Here is a 15000-nt window from a genome sequence, read left to right as displayed (position 1 = left end):
GGATTTTTCCCATTATAAAATTTTTCCCGGATAAAAATGCATTAAAACAACGTCTGTCTTCAATGTCAATCGCGATAGACAATTTGAACGGTGAATCTGCCCAAGCCGAGTGGCTTCTATTGACTGGCCTCATCAACAAGGCCCGGGACCCCCCACTGAAACGGGGGGTCCGTTTCACTACACGGTCCTGTACGCCTTCAATTAAATTTAATGGGTTTGTCAATGCGTTACATTAACGCACATTCCTCATTCTTCTGGACTCTTATCCGTGAACATTGCACATAATGTTACACTTTTAGACAAAGCATTTGCACATTCCTGCACAAACTGCACAGCTTTACTAAAAAAAACCCCCAAAAAACAGCCTTATTTGACATATTCTTATATATTTCACTAATATTTTACTTATTGTTTTACATTTATGTTTCATGTATGCACTGAACACCAAGGCAAATTGCTTGAACGTGTAAAATTACTTGGCAATAAAGACGATTCTGATTCTGGTTCTGATTCTGGTATGATGACATGATGTGCACATCGTGGAGAACCTGTCTCTCTCTCTCAGAACCGTTTTCAGACTGGGTCAAAGTGGACTGAGGACGTTGGACCCATGAGGTCAGATCTTTGCTGAATTGTGAGAAGAATGTAGGAAAAATGTGGCCTTTCTCGATACGTTAAAGGTCAAAGCCGTGTTCCATTGTAAACATTTTCTTGGACATTTTTGGACACAAAAAGATGGAAAAACTTCGGACACGGACACATGGATATAAAATGATTGACGTTGGGCGTTGTCTGTCACCCGATATGAGTGCACCGGGAACTTTTTGGGACCTTTCTGTGGAATTCCAAGTTGTCCCCCGAGTCACCCCGAAAGCTGTCGCTGGATGAGCCGCCGCTCGCTGGGGCCCATCGGGGGGGCCCGCCGTGGGGGGGGCCCGCAGCGCGGCGTCCCGCTCCCGTCGCCGCCCGTTTGCCCCCCGTCTGTAACGGGCGCCGACGGGCCGCGGCCTAATGAGCGGCCTCCGTCTTCCCACGCCGACCTCCCCTCTCCGCTAATCCTCCGGCGGGGCCATTGATCGGGGCGGCCATCGATCGCTTTCCTTCATTCTTTCTCTTTCCCCTCCCTTTCTTTTCTTTCTTTCAAGATAGATATAGCGGATAAATGGATAGATACTTTATTGATCCTCAGTCGGACTTGGTTCACGATACGGCATGCCGTTGATTCGGTAGACACAGGAAAAAAAAAGAAAAATAAAGCAGGAAAGTTTGAAAAACAGAAACCCGTCAAACCCCATAATATGTAAATAATAATAAAATCTCTGTGAGACAGCCGATTTTGCCCATTTCGCCCATTTCGCCTGCTGATCGTTCTCTGGAAGGCTTCCCTCAGTTCTTTCACTGTTTCTCACGTCTTTGCTGCTTTTTCCCTTCCCTTGCCTCCGTATTTCTCCTCCCTCCCTCTCACTCACTCGTTCTCTCTCCCTCTCTCGATCGCCCCCTCTCGCACAGGTCTCTCCGCCTTGGCCAAGAGGATCAAGCTGGAGGTGATGGGCGGTTACCACGGCAACGAGCAGCATGGCGGACCAAACGGGGAGAACGGCGATCACAACCCGGGGCTGGGTTCGTGTCCTTCTCGCACACGCGCACACACACACACACACACACACACACACACACACACACACACACACACATCCACACACAAATGTACACGTCCACACACACGCACACACACAGATGTACACACACACACATGTACACACACACACACACATACAAACACACATACACATACTCTCACACACGAACACACACACACACACACACACACACACACACACACACACACACATACTCACACACACACACACACACACACGCGCACGCACACGGGCGCAAAAAACACCAAAGAGGAAACGGCCACAGTCTCCCAATTCATCTCCAGATTGTTATCTGCACACATCTGCGGTTCTGGCTCCCGGGTTAAGCCACAGAGCAGCTGTGCTCACGTCCGGCAAAAAGCGAGAGACGAAAACCCAGCGGAGGGAGAGCCAGGATGTGACGGCACCGCCACACTTCCTGAGAAACGGGCCGCGCAAGTAAAACAACAACAACAACAACAGCCGCAGCAGCGGCGAGAATGAGTCAGTGTTTCTCATTCGGACCGGAGCCGCTGTGCGGTCCGGCGGCCCTGAAGCAAAGGGCCAAGGCACCCCTGCGCCCTGGCCGGGGCCATTTTCGGCGGAGGTGGCTCGCCACGGAGGCTCAACACGTTAAGCTACATTTCATCAGCGCGTCACACAAGAGTGCACCCGACCAGAACCGCCTCCGCTCCTCCTCCCCTTCCATTTTTTTAACACGGTTGCTTCGGTAAAGGACACGGTCGTCGTCCGTCTTTCTGCTCTCGGGTTGTGGGCGGGGCCGAGATAGAGACTAGGTACTGTCTGGTATTTTGGTTGTTGTGACATTATGGTATGGTTAAATGTTGTCTTTAGGGCTGCGTTACAGTCATGGGATGTTCCGAACTCTATCGACTATTCTAGACGTTCAATGCCTCTACCTGCTCGATAACATCCGCATTAAAGGGTTCTGAAAGGGCGTGGCAGCCATCCACTAGATGTCGTCTGTTATGACCTTGCTTAGAGGTCAAGGGGTGGAGCAGGGACAGTCACAATACGATAGGAACGGTTGGACAAAATACAAAAACCGCCGCCTGGCTCCTAAACGTTCTCATAGCTCCTAGACTGTCTCCTACATCCTAGACTGCCTCCTAGATCCTAGACTGTCTCCTACCACCGAGATGGTCTCCTAGCTCTTAGACGGTCTCCTAGCTCCGAGACACTCTCCTAGACCCTAAAATGTCTCCTCGTCCCTAGACGGTCTCCTAGCCCCTAGAGGCTGTCCTAGCCCCAACAATAACTCCTAGACCCGAGACACTCTCCTAGCCCATAGACTGTCTCCTAGCCCCTAGATGGTCTCCTAGCCCCTAGATTATCTCCTAGCCCCTAGATAGTCTCCTAGCACCAGGAATAACTCCTAGCCCCGACACACTCTCCTAGCCCCTAGACTGTCTCCGAGCCCCTAGACACTCTCCTCGCCCCTAGACGGTCTTCTAGCACCTAGAATGACTCCTAGCACCTAGAATGTCTCCTGGCCCCTGGAATGTCTTCCAGCCCCTCAACCGTCTCCTAGCCCCCAGACGGTCTCCTAGCCCCCAAACGGTCTCCTAGCCCCGAGATGATCTCCTAGCCCCTAGACGGTCTCCTAGCACCACAATTAACTCCTAGCCCCTATACACTCTCCTAGCCCCTATACTGTCTCCTAGCCCCAAAACAGTCTCCTGGCCCCTAGACACTCTCCTCGCCCCTAGAAGGTCTTCTAGCACCACAATTAACTCCTAGCCCCTATACACTCTCCTAGCCCCTATACTGTCTCCTAGCCCCAAAACAGTCTCCTGGCCCCTGACACTCTCCTCGCCCCTAGAAGGTCTTCTAGCACCTAGAATGTCTCCTGGCCCCTGGAATGTCTTCTAGCCCCTAAACTGTCTCCTATCCCCAAAAATGTCTCCGAGCCCCTAAACTGCCTCCTCCCAATGAGCACTCTCCTAGCCCCTAGACAGTCTCCTAGCTCCTAGACCACCTCCTAGCTCTTAGAAAAGTGTTTATTTACAAGACAGTGTACGTGAATATGTGAGAATAAACATATACAAATATTTACAAATCGAGTGCCACAGGCGCTGCAACGAAGCACCGGGCAATTAGTAAGTCACCAACATACAAGGGGAGCACTCACCTCGAAACCATTTATCGATATCAAGGTAGTGTGTGACAAATATCGGGATTTTTAGATTTTGTCAATATCGTCCGACAAGATATAGCGGTGGGGGTTGTTTCCGTCAAGTTTCACTTGAGCGCTACCCCCCACCCCCTCCACACACACTCACTCTCTCTCTCGCACACACAGGCACACGCACACGCACACACACACACACACACGCACAAATCGCCCCTAGGAACAAAGCACAGAAAAGCACCTGGGAATTGAACCCCCACCCCTCCCCCACCCACCGCTTCCCGAGGGTGACCCATTTACATATGGATTTGACACTCGAAATAGACAATAGCGACGCAGGTTCAAGGCTGCGACTGATAGCGCGTTTGCCATTTTGTATGGGAAGCCATTCCCCATTGGTAAAAACACACACACAAAAAAAAACAAAAGCAGACGTGTCCTGGCAGAGATACGTGGCCCCTCAGGAAAGACAGGAACCGACAAAGACGCCGCCCGAGCCTGGATGATGGAGAGATGAGGAAGATGAGAGGCTGAGGGCAAATCAATAGTCTTCGCTCTAATTCACTATCCTGAATGCAAACGACAACCGCTGGACAATCGATGGGGAGGATGGACACGCCGCACACACACACACACACACACACACACACACACACACACACACACACACACACACACACACACACACACACACACACACACACACACACACACACACACACACACACACACACACACACATGCCCCTGCTGTTATCGGCAGGTTAAAGCGACATCAGCGTGTTTGGACAGATGAAAGGGCTTACAGGGGTCTGTGTGGAATACAGTATGAGATTAGAACACACACACACACACACACACACACACACACACACACACACACACACACACACACACACATGCATACATAAATGTTTTAAAAAATAAAATGTTTAAATGCTGTGGGAGCTAAATTATCCCAAATTTTCCCTCATTTTAGGAAGTCACAGAGATAAAGTTAGAGAAATTGAAAAACATTGTGTGTGTGTGTGTGTGTGTGTGTGTGTGTGTGTGTGTGTGTGTGTGTGTGTGTGTGTGTGTGTGTGTGTGTCGGTCCGTCCGTCCGTCCGTCTGTCTGTCTATGTTTGTGTGTGTGTTTGTCTGTGTGTGTGTGTGTGTGTGTGTATGTGTGTCTGTCTGTCCGTTTGTGTGTGTGTGCGTGTGTGTGTGTCTCTATCTGACCGTGTGTGTCTCTGTCTGTCCGCGTGTGTGTGTGTCTCTCTGTCTGTCCGTGTGTGGTTGTGTGTGTGTATGTCTCTCTCTGTGTGTGTCTGTGTGTGTGTGTGTGTGTGTGTGTGTGTGTCTCTGTCTGTCCGTGTATGTGGGTGCATGTGTGTGTTAATGCCACACAGCATCCCCCGCTGTCATGTGGCGTAAATAGTACATTTTTTTTCCCACAATGCCTCTAAACACTCCCAGTCTTTAGCATTGTTTGCCGTCATATGCGTCGGGCTAAACGGGACCTGCATCTGTGTACAGTTAGATGGCACGGTTACCACCAGCCATTATAAACCTGTAAAGCATAATGGCTTTTAATGATAGAGTCAACTGGAAACACCGTCACCATCGCGCACAAACAAACAGACACACACACACACACACACACACACACACACACACACACACACACACACACACACACACACACACACACACACACACAGCAGTGTAGTGTGTTTTTCCATACTGCCACCCACAGTCTTATGGGAAGGAACCGGCCCCTACCGCAGCTTAAACCACTACAAAGCCAATCTCAGATTACACACACACACACACACACACACACACACACGCTGAGTGTGACACCTCACGGGCAGACAGGGGGAAGAGCAGGAGCAGGCGTTTCTGTATTTAACAAGATCTTCGGGGAAATTTACAGTAACTGTTTGTTTACATTAATGGTTTGTTTGGGTAAACATAAGAGAGGCACTTTGACTTTTGATGTTCTTTAATGAAACATGAGGGAGGGAGCTCGAGAGAGTGAGAGACGGAGGGGAAGGGCAGTGGTAGGAGGAGCAGGAGGAGGAGGAGAAGGGTGAGGAGGAGGAGGATGGAGAGGAGGGGGAGGAGGATGAGGATGAGGATGAGGATGAGGAGAAGGATGAGGATGAAGAGGAGGAGGATGATGATGAGGATGAGGAGAAGGATGAGGAGGAGGAGGAGGAGAGAACAACAGATGGACTGATCGGCCAAATGCACCGGCCATCCTACTCCTCCTCATTAGTCATTTTTCTCTCTCATTCTTTCTCTCATTCTTTCTTTCTTTCTTTCTTTCTTTCTTTCTTTCTTTCTTTCTTTCTCTCCTTCTGTCTGTCTTTCTTGATTCGTGGCTTTATCTCATCTGTCCTCCGGAGAGCCTTGTTCTCCTTTTCCGCCGTGAACTCATTCTATTATTTTGCACGCCACAATTGCGCGCAATAAGAGTCCAAGATTTTGCTTTCTTTCTTTTCTTTTCTTTGTCTTTTATAATTACCCAGCGTGCATTGCTGGCGCCGAACCAGAACCGCCATCAGCCTTCTTTTGTTTCCACCACCCCCCCCGTGTTTCTTTTGTTTTTTGTTTGTTTTTGCCTTTTATTAAATTATGAATATTTATCATCTTATACAATTAACAACAAACATTTTTTTTTTTTTTATTGAATGACATTTTCTTTCCCACCTCCCAATGTAGTCGTTGGTTTCTTGTAGGAAACGAAACCTTTGAGAGGAAGGAGTGCGGCGTCTTAAGAGATGAGCGCAAACTCGAAAAGTTAAGGTTTTAAGGTTTAATGAGGTTTAAAGGTAATTGTAGATGTATACTGGAGTAAGCCATGACCGTAGTTTTAACCTTTGAAAACAGACTTGAAACAAATACAGTATGTACTCAGTAGGATCAATGGCGGTAAAAAAATTAATATAAAAAAATAAAAAAGCAAAAAGTTCAAATATTAAAGAAAATTGGGAGGGAAATGACAGGATTTTAGCCGACTGAAAGTGTCCATAAAGCTGCTAGAGCTGACCGAAGCAGCCAATCAGAACAGTGAGACACGCGCCTAGTCTGAATATCGCATTTGAATTGGTTGACTGCAGCAGAGCAGGCAGCCGGTGGGAAATCGTAAAATAACAATCTCGTGAATTACACACATTTTGACCACAATTATGGCCTCAAACCTTGTTAAATAAATGTAGAAATGCTTTCATGTAGCGTTCCAAGCTGTCCGTTCACCCATTGCATTTATTAACATCGAGTTTAGAAGGTTAATAAATCACACGATTCCCGTGTGATTTAGGCTCGGATCGGGGAAGCGGCTTTGAGGTGTTTGACGCGAGTGTCTTAAAAATGTTGAGTAAAAAGCGATCGGCTGAAAGACGCTCCCGGGAAAAAAACTCTTTGGCCGCGCTTAACATCCATTGGATGTATTTTGATGGTAAAACTTCACCGCGAGAACGGCCGTTTCCAACCGAGAGGGGCTTGGATCTTCACCCGGCAGGCTGCGTCTGCTCTCTTTAAGCGGTCACCGGTCTGAACGGGGCTGAGCGGACTGACCGGTAACGCTGGTGAACATACGTTAATACAAGGGAATGTCTACCGCATCACATCCAAAACAAAGTGGATCTGTCATAGCCCGTGGCACGAGTGTTTTTTCCTTTAAAAATCCGACGTTGTTTCAGCGGCCTCTCTATGTTAGCCACCCTCCACCCCCACCCCCCCTCTGTGAATTTGACCTTTTCAAAGCCACGAAAGGCGAATGTCCTGAAGTCATTTTTGAAATGATTAGAATGAACAGCCGCTGGACAGTATGCTGATGTGTTGACTAATGCGCTGTTTAGGAGAGAGGTTTTTGAGAGGTTCTCCCTATGGAGGCCATCCCACATCGGGAAGTAATCATATACTGTGTATGGCTGTGTGCAAGCACACGACATTACATCCCTCTATGGCTCATTGATTTTCGGAAATGGGGTGGGCAAAGGTGGAAGTTTTTTTTTTTTTTTTGTTTTGTTTTTTGAGTATGGTGACATTGAATGCAGTGTACAGTGGAATGAGGTGAACAGTAGTTATTTTGGTTTAGTAAGTTTGATCATGAACCATCATGCGTCAACTACGTCACCCTGGATATCCATTTATTTTGAGGAAAAATTGAATTATTCTTTTCCCCCTTTTGTCTTTGAGGAAAAGGGCTTGACTACAAGATCGAGCAAGATTGGCGACAAGCCCATTTGTAGGCAGTATCAAGCCAGGGGGAACTCAGGAACTTAGATACGGAAAGTTCCCTTCGATCTCAGAAGCAAGAAAAATGCAAAATGCAAAAATTTTTCAACCGAAAATCGGATCCAAAAAAATTGATTTTCAAAGCTCTTCCCACCGCCGCTTGCAAATGGGGATCTGTGTCGCAAGCATCTTTTATCAAAACCAAAACAGTGACATCGGAGGACAGATTTAGGGGGGCCCCCATCAATAACAAATGGCGCAGGTGGTGCAGAAGGCTTCGCCTGGGCTCGGCTGAGATCATGGACGAGTGAAGGGAAATGAGTCAAAGCAACGGCTCTTAAAGCTTGTAAGTTCATGTGATGCCCGGCCGGGAGTCTGGTCCGACGAGACCCTCGACGTAAAAACAAGCCACAATGGCGCTGGGCGATGAGGACGCTTGGCTTGGATTAACCCCACGAGTCCTTAAGAGGCCGGGGCCACGGCGGGGCGGGCCTTGAAGCTTTTCAGTTCCTTAATGCTCCGTCCTTAAATGCTCCCTGTTATCACGCCAGCCTGGTCGAACAGGAGTCCCGCCCTCGATGGTTTGTGGGTCGTGTGAAGAACACGCGTACGTGGCGTCTTTCCCCGCCGTCCCCGGGGGCGGGCGTCGCGTCAGACGTTGCGATGGATCGGTCCGTTCACACTACATTCGTACATTTTTTATACCCGAAAAAAAAAAATCGAAGGAGTTGATGGCACTGTACCTTTGTACAGAAAGTCAGAAAGTACTGCGTTCGGGTCAGGGGATGAAAAAAAAAAAAAGAAAGCATCAAAGGACCCACTTGAGGTTTTCTTTTTTTTTTTTTTTTTATGGATTTGAGTTACAATTCGGGACGAAGGGCGACGCCTCCGAAAAGGACAGAGTGCACCGCGAGATCTACGACCGGGCAGGTTCGGCGTCGGGATCCGGTGGCCGTCTTCTCCTCTTCCTCCCGCTTCCTCTCCTTCTTTGTCTCTCGACCCTCGTGTCTTCCTTCCGTCCTTTGGACTGGGCCGGATCTCCCCCTTGCTTCGCGTTCAGCCTGAACTGGAAACACTGTCGGCCGGACCCAACAGGCGTGGACGGCGGGCGTCGTTCATTTTCTAGAAAATTGTTGTATTAGGAGTCAAGTTAGTCAAGCTTATGTTTTCACTGCGAAACTGCCTCTTAATCAGCCTTTAACGGAATTCCCTGTACAGGTCCATCTGCACAATGCACCGTCATTAAAACGACAAATTCTCAAGATTCCCATGATCCACGCCCTTTCTCTCCGTTCCTCAGCTCTCCTTTCGTTGACGCTCCCTCTCCCCCGCAACCGTTCCTAGTGTCATGTGGCCGTTCTCTCCATCACGCCCTGCACCCCCAACATACTGCAGGGGGCACAAACCCGCGCACCCCGCACACGTATCATATTGCAGTGCTTTATAAGCCGATTACTGAGTCATCCAGTTGACATGATAGATGAGTAATATCAGAGTCAAGTTTCAATCTCGTCATCAGAGAATTGAGGCCACGGGGGCCTCACGCACACGGTCATTTTATCTGAATGATCAACAAGAGCATGTTATCTGTATATCAAATAAAAGAAACGTGTCTTTTGTGGAGATTTGCTGTCGTGTCACGTTTGTTTCCCAATAATTCATCGTATCGAACGCTCTTCCCCCCAGGTCTGGAGCAGCTGCCCTTCATGATGATGTCACATCCCCTGATCCCTGCCAGCCTGGCACCTGCCTCCATTTCCATGGCGATGGGCCAGATGAACCGACTCAGCACGCTGGCCAGCATGGCCAACGCCGCGCAGCTCCACGCCAGCCAGCAGGCCAGGGCTCCCGCCTCCGTCATAAAGGTGAAGCCCCGCCTCCGTCGATGTTGGGGGGGGGGGATCCCGCGAGAGCTCTCATACACCGGATATGTCGTGTATATACGTCGCCCCGTTTCCATTCAGTGTATTACCAGTGTATTGTGGTGCTGAAATGCTGATGTTTAAGAAGTGGAATGGGAACGAGCAACGCAATCCTTTGAATTTGGCCTTTTTATGCATGTAGACATGTGGGGACCATCGCTAACAGCCGCTGTTTGTTCTGTGAAACTGTCTTAGTTACGTTTTATCTCTGGTGTATAGCAATTTGAATAGGCTTATTTTTTAAATAATATATTTTAATATTGTATTGAAAATATTTACAATATTTATTCTATTATTTAAAAAATATATATTTAAAATTGTTGTATTTTATTATAATTATTATTATTATTATTATTATTATTATTATTATATATTTTTTATAGAACAGTGTAAAGGTAAAGGTAATTGATAGATATTGTAATTTTTGTTTTTTAATGTTGTAGGCATGCGACTTACCGACAGTTGTGTCTTTTCAGGAGCGAGCTCAGGACAGCCCGTCCCCGTCTCCCTCCCTGGACGAAGCGCCGCCGTCGTCCAACCACAGCAGCAGCGTCTCCAGCTCGCCGTCTCACACTGAACGCACCACGGACGCCACGCGTACGTTCCCACCTGCACGACCAGCAAACCCAACATAATACTAATAATACTGAATATTACTACCTGACTTAGAGTTAATACGAGCTTAACCTTCACTTTGGTGATACTATGTTAATACTAAGAGAGAATATTAACTTAATACTAACTTAGAGAGATAAATAACTTAATACTAACTTCCAGAAAAACGTAATACTGTCTTAATACTAAGTCTATGCTTACTAAGAGGGTATATAAACTTAATACGAAAAATGAAAGAGAATACTAACATAATACTTACTACGAGGGAATATTACTTTAAAGGGGATTATGACCTTATTTTCTGCCATATATATAATGTTAAAATGTGGGATGTTCATATCAGAGGTGGCCAAAGTGTCAAATAGTAATGTAAACTAATGACAAAGTCATCGCTGTGAACAAAACGCTCTGAACACTCAGTTTTCAACGTTTTTTTTCTACTCTCTGCACGATCTGATGTCAGATCGTCACGGATTTCTTGATATGATCATCTGCTCCATCCCATCCGCTGTGTATTTATTGTAGGTGTATCTATTTCAGTTTGTTCATTTCATTTTATTTTATTTTATTTTCCGACATTTACTAATTGAAAGAAACAAAATCCCTGCGTGCGATGTCCCGGTGCAGTGTGTACCCCACAAGCCTGGAGCGGGGCAACGAAAGTCGTAACAAACTTTTAAATGAGGCCTCGTGGATCTCATATGAGTGATGATTCAGCAGCTGGATTGCTAACCCTTTTCCTCAAACTTGTTCAGAAACAGGGGTGGACTCATGAGGGGAAATCAGTGAAGGTTACGGGGTAAATAGAACGAAAGCCGGAAACCATGCTCAAACCCCATTGGCTCACAGACCTCGGGGCCTGGGGAGGGTGACTCCTCCCACTTAAACAGTCCCTGTTTTGTTGAAGAGGCATATTCAACAATATTCAAAAAAATGTTTTGTGGACTTCAGAGACCTTTATTAACTTGTGTTAAAATGAGAATAATACGTCCACCCTAAATTAATTTAATTAATAAAAAAAACGTAATATTAGGTTGAACTTAAATTTTGGGAATATTAATTTAGTGCCAACTTACTACAACATACACTGCTAACAAGTAACTAGAGAAAATATTAACTTAATGCTAACTTTGAGAAAAAGTTAGTATTAGTTCAAGCTTATTTTTGGGGTATACTTAGTTAATACCAATGAAGAAACAATACTAATTGAATATTAACTTATCAAAGATATTAACTTAATAATAATTGAGAAAGAATAGAAATTGAATCCTAGCTTCACCCTTACTTTGCAGATAATAAAGACTGATCGGACAAACCAAACGCAATCTCTGAGAAGATACTAAAGTAAGCCAGAGAATATGACTTAATTCAATAAATTCTGACTCAACATTAACTTCACCTGAGGACCGACCATCGCTCAAAGTCCATAAATTGCCGTAAACTGCTTTGTAAAACAGACGACCCTCTTTTATTCGGTTTTTATTGAATTTTTTTCATTTTTGTGTCTGTTTATATGTCCAGGCCTTCACCATGACGGCTTGTCCGGGGGCCACGGCGTGTTAGGCCACTCCCCCAGCCTGGTGCAGGGCCCCAGGGAGGCCGATGGGCCAGCGATGGAATACGGCAGCAAGAGGAACCAGGCCGACAGAGGTATACAGTGCCGATCGCTGTCGCCACATTCACGTTTTTATTCCAGAAATAATCACGCCCCAACGCGTTCATTGAAAGAATTTCAATCAGATTCAGATTTTTTGTGTTTTTTTGTAAACTAATGTTAATGATGAGGCATTCATCGTATTAACATATGTATTTGCATCACTGGTAATCACGCACGGAATCAAAAATCAAAGTCTCTCAACGTCTCAAATACAGACTGGGGAAACACTGATCAGAGCTACCGAGATCTTTTCTCCAAACAAAGCTAATAAAAACGCTGTTTTTATTGTAGAGATATTTCATTTACTCCGTTTCCTACTGCTGCGTAGCAGATCGCAGATCGATTCTTGTGTGTGTGTGTGAGTGTGTGTGTATATATATATATATATATATATATATATATATACAAATGTAAATACTTGACACTAAGACTAAGATTATATTATATTTTGATGAAAATTACATTGAAAATTTATTATATTTGTTTTGCGTGAAGTGCTTGAAAAAAGTACTTAAAAGTCCTTGAATTTCATTGTGTAATGCCAGAATAAAGCAGGCACAACACTTTCATGACAGCCATCTCATGCATCAATTACTATTTTGCCCTGAGCGCATTGCTATTTAACTGTACTGTGACATTTAGTTGAAACATGTTTTGTTTTCCCTGTCGTTATTATCTCTCATGAGAAATTCCGGATGGATCTTTAATTTCCACCAAACATCCATGTTGTTTCACACACCCGGCTATTTTATCTCTAAATGTGCTACTGCCCGTGGTGTCGGGGACGCGGCGGTCCTCTTGTTTTTCGGGAGGGCCCCCGAGAAGCGCCCGGTAGTCGATAACAAATTCACGCCGCCTCAGCCCTTCTTCTCTTCCTCCTTCCCTCCCTTACCCCTCCTCGCTCACTACCCCGCCGAGAGGAAAGACAAATAATTCCACGAAACGCTCGGCTTCCATTAGCGGCGGGGTATGATAAAAAAAAAATAACAACCCCCCCCCCCCCAAAAAAAAAAAAAGAAAAGCGGCCGTGGCATTAGCGGGTCGTTGGGCCGGGGCGGCGGCTTCCCCTCCCGCCGTCTGGACCTCATCTGCATAACGACCACCTCCCCGTCGTTAAGGGGGTGGGGTGGTGGGGGCCCGGCGTTGCCACGGCGCTGCCGCGTCAGTTTGTTTGGTTCTCTCCGTCAGGCAGGTTTGCATTAGCTTAATGAGGACTGCTCAAGGACACGCAGTCAGCAGAAAATATACAGCGGGAGAGAGCGAGAGGGAGAGAGAGTGATAGGAGGAAGAAAAAAGAAAGAAAAAGTATCTGTGTGTGTGTGTGTGTGTGTGTGTGTGTGTGTGTGTGTGTGTGTGTGTGTGTGTGTGTGTGTGTGTGTGTGTGTGTGTGTGTGTGTGTGTGTGTGTGTGCGAGAGTAAATGTATTCCGCCGCTCAACGGCATTATTCCTTAATCAAATCCGAGGCGGCAGGTGAGGCCGTCAGAGATCTGTGAACATATTGATAAATCACTGATGGCCGCCACGCATCACCATGCATTTATACAATGGATTCCCCATTGATTTTGCTCCCGCATGCAAATTGAGAAGGGACCCCCCCCGTGCCCCCCGCTCGCAATCACGAGATGGAGGTGCTCCTTTTGTGTTTGACCTACAACGTCATAACCCGGGCTTTAGGCTGCCATCATGCTGTCAATCTGTCAATCCGTCCTACAATGATGGCATGTAAGGAGCATTAGCCTGTGTGTATGTGTGTGTGTGTGTGTGTGTGTGTGTGTGTGTGTGTGTGTGTGTGTGTGTGTGTGTGTGTGTGTGTGTGTGTGTGTGTGTGTGTGTGTGTGTGTGTGTGTGTGTGTGTGTGTGTGCGTGCGTGTGTGTGTGTGTGCGTGTGTGTGTGTTTGTGCATGCGTGCGTGTGTTGCGGGAGACGGCCGGTTTTGGCTGCGTGCGCTGTTTCGCCGGCCTTTGAACAATGTATCCGCGCAGCAGAGATCAGAGGCCCGTCCCTGACACCTCTCCTCACTCCCATTAACCAAACATCAGCAGAATTTTATTCTGTCTGTTTCTCTCTCTCTCTCTCTCTCTCTCCCTCCCTCTCTCGCTCGCCCACCCTCGCTGTCTATCGCTCTCTTGCTCTCCTCCTCCTCCTCCTCCTCCTCTTCCTCCTCCACCCTTCCGCTGACTGGCAGTCTTCACGTGGCGAAGTTCATTAGCCCGAGGGACGGGTGGGAGAGGAATGAAAGAAAGAAAGGGGTTGTGGGGGGAGGCAGAGAGAGAGAGAGAGAGAGAGAGAGAGAGAGAGAGAGAGAGAGAGAGAGAGAGAGAGAGGGAGAGAGAGAGAGAATGTGGTGAAAAGAGGAAAAAAACAAGACAGTGACCTTGGTTAGGGAGATGTGTAAATGATCAAACTAGGCTGGCGGCCGTGAGCACGTCCCATCGTGCGAGAGTGTGTGTGTGTGTGTGTGTGTGTGTGTGTGAAAGGGGTAAAGTAGGCGTAAAACAGTAACTCAATAAAGGATCAGTCACATCCAAGGAGCCTGGGGAGCCCACGCTGCTGACTGCGCAGTTCAAGCGCTTGTGTGTGTGTGTGTGTGTGTGTGTGTGTGTGTGTGTATCATTTGTGTGTGTATGTGTGTGTGTGTGTGTATGTGTGTGTGTGTGTGTGTGTGTGTGTGTGTGTGTGTGTGAGTGTGTGTATGAGCCACAGGAGTGTACTTGGTTGCCCTCCGCTGGGTCCACCGGCACCTGCTAATTACCTTTCTTTACAGAGCAATGCTTTTAGCGAGGAATA

At 47.0% G+C, this 15000-nt stretch overlaps 1 protein-coding gene across 2 annotated transcripts in view; it reads left to right on the top strand.

Moving 5' to 3' along the window:
• The window catches only part of dachc (dachshund c), a 35264-nt gene that overhangs the window by 12896 nt on the left and 7368 nt on the right, over positions 1-15000 (top strand). For both annotated transcript variants that reach the window (XM_080017225.1, XM_080017224.1), the window contains exons 3-6: positions 1510-1620; positions 9705-9883; positions 10417-10537; positions 12077-12205. In XM_080017225.1, the coding sequence (XP_079873351.1) occupies positions 1510-1620; positions 9705-9883; positions 10417-10537; positions 12077-12205 (540 nt within the window). The remainder of the gene's footprint in view (positions 1-1509; positions 1621-9704; positions 9884-10416; positions 10538-12076; positions 12206-15000) is intronic.

Source organism: Zeus faber (genome assembly GCF_960531495.2).
Source record: "Zeus faber genome assembly, chromosome: 16".
In the NCBI taxonomy this organism is placed as follows: Eukaryota; Metazoa; Chordata; class Actinopteri; order Zeiformes; family Zeidae; genus Zeus; species Zeus faber.
The sequence above is the reverse complement of the archived record's forward strand: the minus strand, read 5'-3'. Positions and strand labels throughout refer to the sequence as shown.